This window comes from Magnolia sinica, chromosome 5 (assembly GCF_029962835.1).
Source record: "Magnolia sinica isolate HGM2019 chromosome 5, MsV1, whole genome shotgun sequence".
Taxonomy (NCBI): Eukaryota; Viridiplantae; Streptophyta; class Magnoliopsida; order Magnoliales; family Magnoliaceae; genus Magnolia; species Magnolia sinica.
In genome coordinates, this window is record NC_080577.1 from 95,990,718 (window position 1) to 96,006,200 (window position 15,483).

At 38.0% G+C, this 15,483-nt stretch overlaps 1 protein-coding gene across 3 annotated transcripts; it reads right to left on the bottom strand.

Annotated features, from left to right (window-relative positions):
• Positions 1 to 5,894: 5,894 nt before the first annotated feature.
• Positions 5,895 to 15,255, bottom strand: LOC131246356 (inositol transporter 1). Of its 3 annotated transcripts, XM_058246403.1 has the most exons (7): positions 14,832 to 15,255; positions 12,580 to 12,650; positions 12,145 to 12,480; positions 8,906 to 9,013; positions 8,598 to 8,780; positions 6,275 to 6,975; positions 5,895 to 6,033 (listed from the first exon to the last, which is right to left on the bottom strand). In XM_058246403.1, exons 1-6 carry the CDS (start codon positions 14,971 to 14,973, stop codon positions 6,295 to 6,297), a joined length of 1,521 nt encoding a protein of 506 aa, XP_058102386.1. In that variant the 5' UTR covers positions 14,974 to 15,255; the 3' UTR covers positions 5,895 to 6,033; positions 6,275 to 6,294. The 3 variants fall into 3 exon arrangements, with proteins under 3 accessions (XP_058102386.1, XP_058102385.1, XP_058102387.1); XM_058246402.1 differs by having other exon boundaries at positions 5,895 to 6,975; XM_058246404.1 differs by lacking the exons at positions 8,598 to 8,780; positions 8,906 to 9,013 and adding exons at positions 9,613 to 9,795; positions 9,919 to 10,026 and having other exon boundaries at positions 5,895 to 6,975.
• Between the last annotated feature and the right edge of the window lie 228 nt (positions 15,256 to 15,483).

Here is a 15,483-nt window from a genome sequence, read left to right on the forward strand (position 1 = left end):
ATCTCATTGAGATCCTTAAAGGCATAGATTGACTAAAGAAATAAATGGGGATATGTTCATATGCTTTTCAAGGTAAAACATCAATGAATTTTTACAACTTCTTTAAGAGGAACATCTGACCACAACATGCCACCAATGGAGAGTTTTCAATCTAAATGAATATCATCTTACTTGATTCGCCTACCTTGGTGGGAATGAATTTAAATTAAGGAGACTCTATTAAGAATATAGACGGTTATAAGCAACACCTCTCCAAAATATGGTATAGAGATTAATATATGTCATAATCGATTTAACAATGTTTAATAGTTTCTTGTTCATTCTCTCTATTTTGTTGTAGAGTATAAGTCATTGTGTACTGTTAAATAATATCAATACTTTTACATTATTATTTAAATATTTCAGATATATACTTGCCATCTCTATCAGATCTAAAGATTTTAGTCATTTTCTCTAGTTGATTTTTAATTTCATCTTTGTATTTGAAAAAACTGCCAAAAGTCTCAAATTTGTATGAGGTGAGATATGCATATTCATTGTACAAATAATCATTAACAAAAGTCACAAAGTAAGGGTATCCAGTTCCGACACGTATATTTAGGGGTCCATAAATGTCTGAATTGACTATCTCTAATCGACTCTTAGACCTACTTGCTTCGAAAAAATATTTCTTAAATGTTTTTTCAGCACACAATGCAAAATAATAAGTCAAACTCTATATAAGGAACCGAACAAACCAGAATGACCTAGTCTTTTCATGTAGTCCGTTCTAATGTGACTTAATCTCGCATGTCATTTTATAAATTTAGATACAATCAATTCGCTCGGCCTAACAAATAAAACAAGAAATGCATGTTGTGTGTGTGTGTGTTGGATATGTGTACAAAAAATAAAATAAAATAAAGCAAGAAATGTATAATCATAATCCACATCTAAAATAAATAAATATAAAATTAAACCACTCTATGTAAAAATGAGGTTATTCAATTTTAAAAAAACGCTAGTGTTTGAAAAAATAAATATCAAAACCATCTACTAACAACTTAGAGAAAAAATAAAACTCTAACGCATACATGATACATAGAGTACCACAAAGGATTATTGTTCGCCTTAAGTGTGTACAAAGACAATAAACGTCAATTCCTAGCACATTTTCCATGATGTTTTTCCTCATGTAGACCTAGTATCTCCCAATGACTAAATGTTGTAATTTCTTAAGTCTTCTGTGATCTTATATCATTTGCTTTATTGTGTATGAATCTTATCTGTTTGTTAGATAGAATATTAACGGTAAAAATTTTAAAATAAATGCTTGCAAACAAGGTATCAGGTAATATTGAAATTGTCTTCTTTTTCTTAGTGTATTAAAGGATATAATAATTGACATTTCTTAGACAAAAAAGACTACGTTGGATGCTTTCTACTTTTTATACCCCTTTTCATTCATGGAATTAGGGGAGGCGTCATCGGCTTTTATTCTTAGTTGATCTTTTTTTTTCCTTTTTGTGACCTTGCAACAATTTCTTGATACCTTTTTGTTTGAGAGACTCTGTTGCAATGATTTTGACTTTACCTGAGTAAATAATATTAATCTCAACTTTATGTACTAGGTAAATGTAAAAGTCACTAGATGTTGTAATTGAATAATTAAGTTTCAGAATCCTTTTAATGGGGCCCATGATTTGAGTAAGAAACAGTGCATTGTGATAATTTTCTAATTTTCAATTAATTTTTACTTGTCATTTTTAAGATCACTTATAACTTGCTCAATTTTTCGAATATAATCCTTAATTGAGCAACTAAATAACACGCTATATTCCTAAAATTCCAATTCTATTATCTTAATATATGCATCTAGCTTCTGTGTATAAGTATTAGCCAGTGCATCCTAGTTTCCCTTAATGATCTCATGTACTTTATATAAAGGTATGAACACCTTATGCATGATGGTTATCAAGACATTGATGTCTAAGCAAATTTTTTTACACCATTTGGCACGACGCTTCAATATAATTATATATTCGGTTAAGTTGTCATTTTCAATCAATATTAATTCCTCTTAAACCTCATATAGAGTGTGTGAAATATCATCATTATCTAAAAGACATCTCATTATGCTAAATTAGTCTCCATAACCATCAATTTTCTAACCTTTTGAGTTGTTGAATAATTAGTGCTTTGATAGTATTTTTATATTGCATAAATAACACTACTTAGCTAATATATAAGGTATTGACACTGATCATTAATATTTCTACTTGTTATAATAATTCTTAAGTTATAAAAGTGACTAATGTATCTTAAATGAGATTTAAAAGTCCATATACTCGAATATGTATTGCATATCAATAAAGTTCTAAAAAATAAGATAAATAAGACACTTCTGTGACTAGGAATTTGCATAACTTATGCAACCTTTAATTATGAGTATACGCATCATTTGGTAGTATAGACGATCTCCCACTCAGGTTATGTACAGCCTTAGTGAACTAAGTATTAAATAGCATTAAGTTTTTAGAGTTCTACCAATAAATTTGACAATAATTTAAACATGTAAAGCCATTTATTGTTTACCATAAGAATTCGTGAAAATTTAATGCTAATCATACTAGGAAAAATGATTATGAACATTGGTGATGAATCCAATCACTAGCATTGACAAATCATTATTACTAAAACATCTAATCATCAACATTGATGATGGTTTCAACCACTAACGGATCCATGATCAATAATGATAGAGTAACTATCTAGAAGAATTTACATTCTCATACACATATGTGCAATTAATAACTTTAAAGCACATTGGGTCACACATTTTATACATTTTTACGTACAACGTGTTGCCTACCTCATATTATTACATTATAAAACATTATGATAATGATTATTTACATAAAAATCAATAATTTATCATTTAATGCCTTATATTCTTAATCCATACATCCATCATCGTCATCATCATCACATGAGATACGAATCATTGATTACCAAAGCATACTGCACCATTGAATAGATCTTGCCAAAAAATCCCAATTACTTGTCAACACTTGACTTAAATTAGTACACAAATGACTGATTTAAGGCCATTAATAAGATGCACTTAATATGATTTAAAAGGTAACTTGGGCTTTCAAGTGGGCCCATCTCGATTTACCCACGTGGGGCTCATTTGTATCATCCAAATGCCTGTGGATAGTGCACTATGTTCTATATATTTTGTCATATAGAATGGACGTAGATGGTATCATCTACACCATCAAATCGTCACGTATAGGAAGATTGGGGCCCACTTAATAAAACAACCCGTGGACACCAGTTAGATAGCAATCATTGTCGATCCCAGGTTTAACTCAGTGTGGGCCAATGTCTACAAAAATTCTGACACGTAAGTATGTCTAGATCTTTTTAAAATAGGTCCAAAAGTGAGTACGCCCATCAACTCTTGAAATCAGGCCCACCCTCCTTTGCTTCTTTTTCACCTGAGGTTTTGAGAAACGGATCGCTTTTCCCATTCTCATTCTCCTTCTCCTTTGTTTTTTTAATCAAACAGGAGCCAACTACACGACATAGCTGCCAACTACTGGTAGGGCTTGCGGCCATGGCTGCTGAGAGAGAGAGAGAGAGAGGGGCACACCCAAACCGAATGAGTCCGAACTATTTTGAGACATCATGGGCCGAGACTGGGCTTGAGCCTACATTGGAAAATGCAGGCCGGGCTCGGACATAGCTCGCCCCGCACAACCGATTTTAGGACATTACTAGTTTCATACCACGGCATATCTAATGGACAGTTTTGAGTCTCAACCCTGTACAAAGCATTTGTGAGTGCGCGGATGGGCGGTTAAATCCAAGTCTCCCAGAATCATTTCCAGGGAAGATTGTTAAGAAAAAAGTACTCATAACACAGCACATCTGATGGACGGTTCGAATCATACACACGGACCAGTGTGCAGATTGGCAGACAAATACAAGTCTCCCTGATTCATTTCTAGGGAAGATAGTTGTCACACCATTTTTTTTTTTTAAAAAAAAAAGAGAAAAAGAGAGAAATAAAAAAGGGGGAGTAAAAGATTCATGCATAAACAATACTTTCCAGTGATGAACCACTTCTCTAGTGAGCTAGTTTCAGAGGTTAGAATTAGCATACCGGGCCGTATCATCCATGACCGATACATATTCGACAATATGCCCAGAAATAAATAAAATCCAAAACCTGTCCAAGAACCTCATGAAATGCTGCGAAAATATATTAATAAAAAACCATATTTATGTCCCTCAAGTATATGGTTTAACAAGTGAATGAGGAGGGTATAGGTGTGAGTCGGTCATATCGTTGGGCATCCATATGGGTCAGCCCTTATATACCATTTTTCAATAATACTTCAACCCTTTCTAGAAGATTCCAATCGTAAGTATCTGTTACCATCAAATAATGGTACGCAGGAATGTTAAAGCATTTCAATATACAGATATGAAAATCGGCATCTTGAAAAGCTTGCTAGATTTCCCCAAAAGTAAAAGAAAAGAAAAAACCAACTAGCAAAAGAGAATTTTGAATCCCATTGCTTGATAAATTCGAGTCTTCAAGAATTTCGTCTACTTTTTCCAAAATAAACGCCTTGCAACCTCCTCCAAAGACCAAATATCCAAGAAATGATTCAACTGGTAAATCTGATTTTATCTAGAAAAAAGCTTTAATACTCTGGCAGTGTGATGGCTGATACACAGCCACTACGAAATTGTATGCACCATGCAACTAACTCAAACTGGACTATCAAAATTATGAGTGCAAATTTAGATGGGTCATAAACCAAAAGTTTCAATGAGTTGATTGCAGAAACTGGCTGATTTCTGGACATTTATTGGACAGTTCAAGTGAACATTATCCAATGCTCCTAATTTGACAAACAAGTCTACACAATCAGACCTTCAACCACTCTAATTTTGGGGCCATGACCTATCTACAGTGGTCCTGCAAATTGGACGGCTGAATTCGAGTTAATGCAGGACATCCATCACAAACTGTCAGAGTATCAGATTAACTCCCCTTCTGATGAACCCCTTGGACAGAAATCAGTTCTCAGTCCAGTACAAGTTTATGTCAGAAATAAAACACATTCACTTACCAGAGTTATATAAGACCTTTCGATATATTTAGATGGGCTAATGCTAGCCATTCACCCTATTCTACCAACACCCGTCCTCTGCTATGGAGGGAGGCAGGGGGTGCGACAGTAAATACCTATGGGGCCCGTCGTGATGCTTGTGTAAAATCCATTCCATTCATCATTTGAAACTAATCATAGTAGGACTAAACCCTAGATATCAGGCTCATATAAAGCTTAAGGAGACCACAACACAGGGAACAGCCGGATAGGATGCACCATTGAAATAATTCTGGGACCCACCATAGTCTTGTATAAAGCAGATATTTGGTTTTTACCTTCATCCTCCGTGTTCTCGCCCTATGAACATCACAATGGGGCCCTGAAAGATTTCACCTGTGGACATCTCTACTCGGGCATTTTCATATGGTGTGGCCCACATGAGTTTTGGATCAACTTGATTTTTAGGCTCACTTCCTGAAATGAGCTGGCTTTAGTGATGGACAGATTGGATGTCACATATTCGTTACTGTGGGCTCCACAGAGATTCATGTCACCATGCTTGGAGTAGCCAACAAGTCGCTGTAACACAGTGACTCGCTCATCAAATTGCCTCTGAGTTGTGGTAGTATTAAACTATTAATCATTTAGATGACAGACATAATACAATATGCACATCTTATGTGTTAATCACGAGTCAGACACGATTAAGTCTGTCCCAGTTCAATCAAATAGTGACACAATCACATTTATAAAAAAAAAAAAAAAAGGGAACAAAAAAGAAGATGAAAATAGTGCATCTTTCTCATCAGTTACAAATGCATTACACTACAAGCTGCCCCATCTTTGCACCAAAAACACGGCACTATGGTGGCAGCAGTCATAGTCTACAATGGGACTTACATCTGAAACAGCACTCAGTTTCCTACATCACACACACACATGTACATAACATCATCAACTAGGACTTACTTTGATGTGTAATATAGATGGCCTCTACCATTATGAATAGGAAGGACGGCTAGGAGCAGCAAAGAAAGCAGAAAATAAGCTATATTTTAGGACCCAAAACATGAAAGGAATCAAGGGAATTGAAAAGTTTCGATGCCAAGGAAATGGTTCCCAGAGTAGGAGATTCATGCAACTACAGCATACAGTGCACTCACCTTCCAATGTAGCAAAATGATTAGGACTCGTTCCCTTCCTCAAGAAAGCCTTGCGTGTCGCTCCCTTTACCCCATGCTCTCTCCTTCCACAGCCTCTCCACCTGCTCAAAGCTCATCCCCTTGGTCTCCGGCACAAAGATGGCCACGAAAGCAAATCCTGCCACTGCGAGGCCAGCAAGTATCAAGAATGTTGTGCCAGTCCCCACAGCTGTTGCGACCGATAGGAATGTCAGGGACATGATCAGATTCGAGATCCAGTTCACGGTAGCCGACATTCCGCCACACAGCCCACGATATGCCTCCGGATAGATCTCCGAGTTCACGGCCCATGGCACACAGCCCATGCCCGGAGAGAAGAATGTAATGTATAGAGCCAAGCCGGCAACTGCAAGCCAACCGAAACCAATTTTGCAACTGTTATGAAGGATGTAAGAGTCACAGAGTCCAGGCAATGACTGTGCATAGAATGCTCCTGAAAGGATGCAGAGGGCTATTATGACGCCTGATAAGCTAGTGAGGGCCAAATGGCGTCTCCCGAAACGGTCGATTAGGTATATTCCAACCACCGTTCCTGCAGCATTTAGTGCAGCGACGATCAAAGACAGGAGTATTGCTAGCTTGTTGGAATGAAATCCAGCCATCTGCACAATTGTGGGACTGTAGTACATGACAGTGTTGATTCCTGTGAGTTGCTGAAATGCCTGCACATGAAAATAGCAACAATGCATTACAGAGTGCATATAAATATAGATGCATCTGTGTATGCGTGCACAATTATTAATCTGCAAAATGCACAAACACAATCATGCATGTGTTATGAAAAACAAGATCTTTTAAGATGGGATTCTTTCCCCTTATCATTTCTTGAGGCGATTGACCCAACTCCCAGACATTTCCATGAGGACCTAAATCTCAATTGCTTTCAAGATGAAAAAATTGCCCCACAATAAAATGATCCAAAATATGTATGTTTCAACATGATCAAACTTAGAGAATGGCTTGGCTACTTTGACATGAAATGGTAACAATTACTAGAAGGGAGCCACTAAACACCCACCCTGATTGATAGAAACACCCACCATTTCCACATTTGGAAATACCATAGCTCAAAGCTGCACTTGCATTACCAAAAGTAGAAACAGAAAGCTGTGTCTAGATGAAAGGCAAAGGACAGTCAACTCATGCATCACCCATGCATTGCATTACCAAATGCGCCCAGTGCACCCTCGTAAAAAGAAGAGGACAATCAACTCAAAGACTTGCCATAGATCTTTGTGCTGCACCATCCAGACCAGTTTCTTCGGTCATCAAAAAAATGGAAATAACCTACTTTAGAAAAAGGAATGAATATTCCCAAATTTTCTTTGAATACATCACTCGTCTCTAGCGTAGCTATTGCTTTAAACTGTCCCTGCCACTAGGTAACTTGGACAGGTGAATTGAATATTTGGTGCAGATAAAAGAATGTTGGACAAGGGACCTCAGAAAACCCATAATGCTGATACATTCATACAGTTCTATGATTTTATATATATATATATATATATATATACACACACACACACACACACACACACAAGTATAAAATGATAATGAAGGAATGAAATATAGGAAATTTTTTTATGTATAATAAAAAACATCCAAGGCCATATTAATAGGATATGAATTATACAGAAAGACAGTAAAAAGGGAAATTTATTCAAGTTTTTCCTAAAAGCCACATCAATGTGTGTTGCATTGCAACTGGGCGCCTCTAGGCCAGGTCCACTAGCCAACCTATTGTGCCTTTACGCAGGTTCAAGCCAGCTCAATTAATTACTTGGCTGAAAATTCAACAAACCCAACTGGTTGGCTTCTGGGCTAAACCCAAACATAGCCTGGACTGTGATGGGTCAGGGCCCAACAAGACATTTGCAACTTATGTATGACATGTCCAACACAACAAAGTTTTATGCCAAGTGAGCTTGTTACATAATGTCACTATGGTAGAAAAAGGAAAGTGTGACTTGGAAACTAACCCGGACAGTAAGATCTTAGAAAATCTTACTCTAAATCTGGATTGGTCGCTTTCCTCTCTTCATCACACACAAGCATGAAGAAACCATTTGAAAGCATCTTCCAACCACACAATGTTATTGCGACGAAGAGAGGGAAGTGACCAATCCATATTTAGACTGAGAATCCAATAACGAATTTGACATTCTAGCCACAGTTTAGATTAAACAGTAGGCTGTGGGAGCATTATCATTTTGAAGATCGCAATGAGATTTTGATCATCTAGAAACAGCAGGGAAGATCTGGGTACTTACCTCTTCCCTTTTACCTGAAGGCCAGCTCCAGCCAAAAAGGCAATCCTGATTTCCTTCGTCCTGAAAACATCCAAGAATCTGATGTTATTTGAACGAGCCTCTTCCTCGGAAGCAACAGAGAGCTGATCTAGCTCTTCCTCCAAACGAACGGGGCCGTAGATTTTTTCAAGTACTTTAATAGCTTCAGATTTATCTTTCTGTGCATTAATACAACAGATCAGACATGTTCAAAGGTCAAGAGCAATCCAGTACTGACAGTTTGTCCATGATTTCCATAACGGACAAATTGCTTTTGGAACCAAAAGAATATAGGATTCACTACCTTGAGGTATAACCAGCGTGGTGATTCAGGCAAAAACAGCATAAGGAAGAACTGTATAATGGCTGGCAAAGCAGCCATTCCAAGCATCCATCGCCATGTCCCAGGGACCTGCACAATTATGAACGGAGTGATTGCAGCATATGAAAAAACGAAATTCACAACACTGAGGCGATGAAAAGTCTATATTCAAAGGTAAGATGACTCAATGATTTGACAGGTCAACAGTATGACTCTGATTGTGATTGACAATCACAATATCAAGGTGATAGATCTCAAAGAACCTAGTCATTCATAATGTTTGCAGCAAATGGATGACAAAAATTTAAAATATCTTGGGGAAAGGATTGCCTACAAAGAAAAATATTTGGAGATTTTTAGAAATCACCATATATTAAGAGCCATATAATTTGTAAATTCTGCTTTTCTTTTCTCTTAGCATTAAAAAAAAAAAAAAAAAGTAAAAAAATGCCCATGATTCTCTCCTCTATCACAATCTGATAGGTCTCAACCAGTGTTTTAAATAGCGGTAGCGTCTTGCGTAGCGTTCAACCCTCCGTAGCGTGTAGCGAAATAGCGTAGCGTAAGCTACACAATACTTCTATTTTTATATATATATATGGGAGCATTATCATTTTGAAGATCGCAATGAGATTTTGATCATCTAGAAACAGCAGGGAAGATCTGGGTACTTACCTCTTCCCTTTTACCTGAAGGCCAGCTCCAGCCAAAAAGGCAATCCTGATTTCCTTTGTCCTGAAAACATCCAAGAATCTGATGTTATTTGAACGAGCCTCTTCCTCGGAAGCAACAGAGAGCTGATCTATCTCTTCCTCCAAACGAACGGGGCCATATATTTTTTCAAGTACTTTAATAGCTTCAGATTTATCTTTCTGTGCATTAATACAACAGATCAGACATGTTCAAAGGTCAAGAGCAATCCAGTACTGACAGTTTGTCCATGATTTCCATAATGGACATTGCTTTTGGAACCAAAAGAATATAGGATTCACTACCTTGAGGTATAACCAGCGTGGTGATTCAGGCAAAAACAGCATAAGGAAGAACTGTATAATGGCTGGCAAAGCAGCCACTCCAAGCATCCATCGCCATGTCCCAGGGATCTGCACAATTATGAATGGAGTGATTGCAGCATATGAAAAAACAAAATTCACAACACTGAGGCGATGAAAAGTCTATATTCAAAGGTAAGATGACTCAATGATTTGACAGGTCAACAGTATGACTCTGATTGTGATTGACAATCACAATATCAAGGTGATAGATCTCAAAGAACCTAGTCATTCATAATGTTTGCAGCAAATGGATGACAAAAATTTTAAATATCTTAGGGAAAGGACTGCCTACAAAGAAAAATATTTGGAGATTTTTAGAAATCACCATCACCATATATTAAGAGCCATATAATTTGTAAATTCTGCTTTTCTTTTCTCTTAGCATTAAAAAAAAAAAAAAAAAAAAAAAAAAAAACGCCCATGATTCTCTCCTCTATCACAATCTGATAGGTCTCAACCACAAAAAAAAAAAAAAGAAAAAAAAGAAAAAAAAGAAGAAGAGTTTTTCAGATGCCTTAATGCTTTCCTCAGTTAAAAGTGGATTGATCAGTACCACATCATACATTAGACTTCTACACAGGCATGTGAAAATCAGATTACAGAAAGTTTCAAAGTTTCCTACGTTCTTTGCAATCTAACCAGTTATTGTAACTCAACCTCATAAACATTCTTAAACAGAACTTGCAAAGAGAAGTTATACAGGATAATCCCCTGGAAAGGTACCAGTATAGACTAATGAGTATGGTCAAGGATATGGCAAGAATCAAGTCCAAAGATTGGTTTCGACTATAAGTACAATGCTGTTAATATATTAACCCAACTAATACATTGTTAAACATGCATTAGGAAAAAAAGAAGCAGAGGTTGGTTTGTAACCTAGCTGGTAGAGTTCGCTGTAAATTCTAAACTAGTAGTCAGTTAAAAACCAGGCAATGTTGAGCATCACAAGTCTCAAGGATGACTAGGAAGAGGGCAAGTAGATACCTTACCCTTACTCAAGCATCCAACTGATTATTTGATTATAAGGTTGAAAAACATATTAACAATACAACTACTTTTCGTTACAGCTGCTTGAAGATCATGACTTACATCCTCATTAGTTGATAAAAACAACAATCAAGATAGAGTGTATGTAAATGGCCTAGAGAAGCAAGAAAAAATTGCATTCTTTCCATAGAACATGTAAAAGAGTATCAACTTATGAGTCTGATTGGTGAAGAAGCAAAAAAGGCATGGAAAAAGCTAGCTCCCACAACTGGAATGCTCTAAGCAGTGCTGTGGAAAGAGGAAATCACACAGGAAGCATGAAAGGCTTTGAGGATTTGGAGATGGATTCAAAGTTTGAAAAATGGACAGACCCTCGCACACCATTTATCACTGTAGAGGTAAGTGGAAAACTTCCATGATCCTAATAAGCATTGTCAAATTGAATTACAAGTATTAGTCTAATAAAGTGGAATGACCAAATTATAGCTTCCTTCCATTGCGTTCATATTGACAGCCTGGGCTCCAAATCTAAATTACACTACTTGAAAGTTGGACTTGAAAGAAACTTCACCGCAATGTGAGGGATATGTAACACACAGACACAGTATACTTACTCATTATGAAGAATGAGAAACATCATTATTTATTTAATTGAAGAGAAGAAACATCACTATTTATTATTATTTTTTTTTGTTATTTCCTATCGATGAAACTGAACGTTTGCAATTCAAGTCACTTGTGCATCAAAACAGAACTTAAATTGGCCCCAGGTTACCCACAATAAGCTCTTTGAAAACCCTCCACAGTTCCACTACAATAGTTTGCAAAGAGCTTACCTTGGATAGAATGTATGTTTAAAAGATAATAATAAACACAACTGTGTCATCAATCCTGTCAAAATTGTATTCAAAATTCACTGTGGTTACTCGTTATCCAATAGTATCCAAATCAGGCAAACACAACCTTTTATGCAATATTTTTTTTAATTGAAAAAACTTCATTATGGACTCTGTCCCAACATCAACTGGAGAAAAATTGCAAGGAATTTATGACATTCCACTATTGATTTTTTATCCTTAAATGCTGTTCCAGGAAAACATCTAAACAGGTATTTATTGAATAAATATTGAAGTTGATCAAAAAATAACAATAGAATGACATAAAGCACGATAATCTGACCTCAGTGAAGCCAAGATTTACAAGGTAGGAAAGAAACTGCCCGCCAGTAATCATAAGCACATTTGTAGCTACTAGTCCTCCCCTTATCTCAGACGGGGATGCTTCAGCAATATACATGGGAGCAGTCATAGATGCAACACCAACACCCAGGCCCACCAGGAATCTTCCAAATATAAGAACGTAAGGATTTGGTGCAGCACACATGACAATTGATCCAACAGCAAAAACTACATCAGCAAGAAGGGTAGTTTTCTTACGCCCATACACATCATTAGTCCAACCCCCTGAGGCAGCTCCAAAAATTGCACCTAGCAATGCCATGCTAACAATTGTTTCCTACCAGCATAAGCATTAATCAACATACTGAGTTGGTGCCCAAACATAAAAACACTTAAACACCCATGAAAATATACAATGGCATTATTGAACATGTACCTGTAGAAATTCGCTGTCATTAACGACCTGAAAATCATCTCGAATGTACAAAAGTGCCCCAGATATAACACCTGAAATGAACATTTTCATCACCTGATGTAACATCTGAAATTTTTTGTGAAAAAACACACGAGTTGTGCCCTGAAAAGAAAATGAAGACTAACCAAGAACTAGTATGAAATATAAAATCATATAAGAGAACTGGAACACTACTAGATCAGTGAATCGATCTCATAAGAGACGTCTATGGTGCTTATAGAGTAGATTTGCAGCCTTGCTGAAGATGTATCTAACCACAGTTTAATAGATCTCTGCTGTAAAAACTTCCCTACCACAACCTAACCACAGTTTACTAGATCTCTGCTGTAAAAACTTCCCTACCACAACCTAACCATACAAATATGAGATTATGAGATCGCATCTATATATACAAGGACAGTCTTATAACTGATTCCTCCTGCTGGTGTTCCAAGGGTTCTCAGGACCAATGTAGTCAAGCAATTGGCATAGGTGTCTAGGTAATCACCATCCACCATACCAAGCTATATGGGCTTTTATTAGTGTAGGTTAAGAAATATATGTATATATGTATATGCGCGCGCACACACACACACACACACACACACACACACTGTTGGGCGTCGCAGGAAAGATGGATTGGGAGCTATATATATATATAGAAAGAGGCCTGCTCTCCTGCGCACCTTCTTTGGTGAGCAGCACACGTGTCATGGACACAAATTCTGAATGGTCCATGTGATGCAGCACCCCTTGAAACCTCCCGGGACGAACTTTCGGCCTGATTCAAAACTCTGGTAGGCCATAGCAAAGATAGAGGCATATCAAGGGAGGAAACTGTTTGTTTTCCATGGCCCAATGGAGTTTTTGATCAGGTTGAAAGTTGGTCCTGGGGGTGCCGCATCACATGGACCATTCAGATTTTGTGTACACGACACATGTGCAAAGGTGCACAGGTGAGCTCTCTCTCTCTCTCTCTCTCTCTCTCTCTCTCTCTTCCGATTCAGCTCATTATCAGATCTGATATAAACTCACCCCTCAGATTCAGCTCGTCATCAGGTCAGATCTAAACTGTCGAGTTCTGGACGATTCATAATGGACTCAGTCATGGATCCCTTCTCCCAAGGAATTCGGTCGGTTCCAGCCCGATCTCCCCTCCAATTCAGCTCGTCATCAGATCTGATCTAAACTCTCCCCTCCGATTCAGATCCGATCTAAACCATCAAGTCCATGACGATTCACAACAGACCTAGTCACAAATCCCCTCTCAAAAAACACAGTTGAGGTAAGAATCATTTTCATCTACCGGACCGAATGTGAATCCTCCACACAAGCACGAGGTGTGTTTCCCCCACCATGGGGAAATTTGAATATTTAAATGTTAACCTATAAGTCACTTACAGGGCAGTAAATCCCACCCCTCCCCCATGTAACTTGCTTACGATTTTTGCCTGTAAATAACTTATAGGTTGTAAATCATCTGCAGGACAATTTAAGTCACTTACAACTTACAGAACTTACAGGCATCAAAACTCCCCCTATTAAGACTTCAATCATGAGTTATGGCCTTTTAATCTATGCAATTCAAGATCATTGATGATTTCATGGTTCATGCCCTATTCAGCAGGCAACGGCTGAGGCTATTTCAGTCTTTTCAACTACCTTGCATGGAACTTTTTTCCTAATTTTTTTTTGGGGGAGAGGTTAGGGAACATCAACTACTGTGCACGTCTTTTCCACTAACCCATCCTTCTCGAAGGATTTCACATTGAGGCAGATGACGTGACGCCTCTTCTCACCACCTCATATCATTCTGTAAGTCGGGTCCATACATGTCGTCGTCGTCGTCATCATCAACTGGGGCCGGTTACATGCATCCTTTTCCGCCACTCGACTCTATCAAGGGCCATGACTTCAGTTAGACCATAAGTCATCAATTACAGAGAGAAGGGAGACTCTGTCGTGTGTGCGTGAGCAATAGAGGAGGAAGAGAAGAGGAGAAAGGGGTGGACCCGCCCTCGTGCTCGATCGAAACCATGTTCACCAACCACCATTGCTGTCATCGAATCAGGTAAGTGAATTAGCTCATCTATACATCGGATGGTTGATTTGAGCGGGCCATCGAGCCGATTAGGTCGTTGTGTAATCGTTTCATTCAATCAAAATAAACTGAAATACAACATTCAAATGGCAATTACAGTAAAGACTTCAAGAATTAAAACAAAAATAATTACCTGTATCGTATCCAAACAGCAACCCACCGATACCAGCAGTCAGCGTCAGTCCGATCACGTACCAATTGCTGAAATACGACACCTCTCTAATCGATCTCGAATCCAACATCCCCGAGCTCCCAGGCATGGAAATGATCGTCATCGTACACGTCTACGGTGCGAATCTCCCCTGAAAGAAAAATTCCTCCCGGAAAAACCGATCGTTCTACTGTAGCAAGCAGCAGCAGCGTCCGAAACGCTCCCGAAAACCGTCCGGCTTTAACTAGTTAGCTTAAAGGCGTGGAAATGCAGTTTTAGACGGCTCGGATTTGGCGAGACGCGTCGAAATTCGAGGAGGAGAAATGAACAGATGATGGATTTTCAGATGGTTTCGAGAGAGAAGACGGAAGAAAATGATCAGATGACGGGTTTTCAGATGGTTTTGGGAGAGAGATATCAGGAGACGGATTTTCAGAAGGTTTTGAGAGAGAGGGACACGTGGCTGAGAAGCTAGGATCAGGATCCAGTATAGCTATATAAACTTTCCGTGACCGCGCATGAAAATGCAACAAACACGTTGTAGCCACGCGTACCAAGTAGCAAACGTGTATGAGATCCAACCGTTCATCATGACTGGCCCTTTATAATTCTACCAATAAGTGAGTTTCAGATG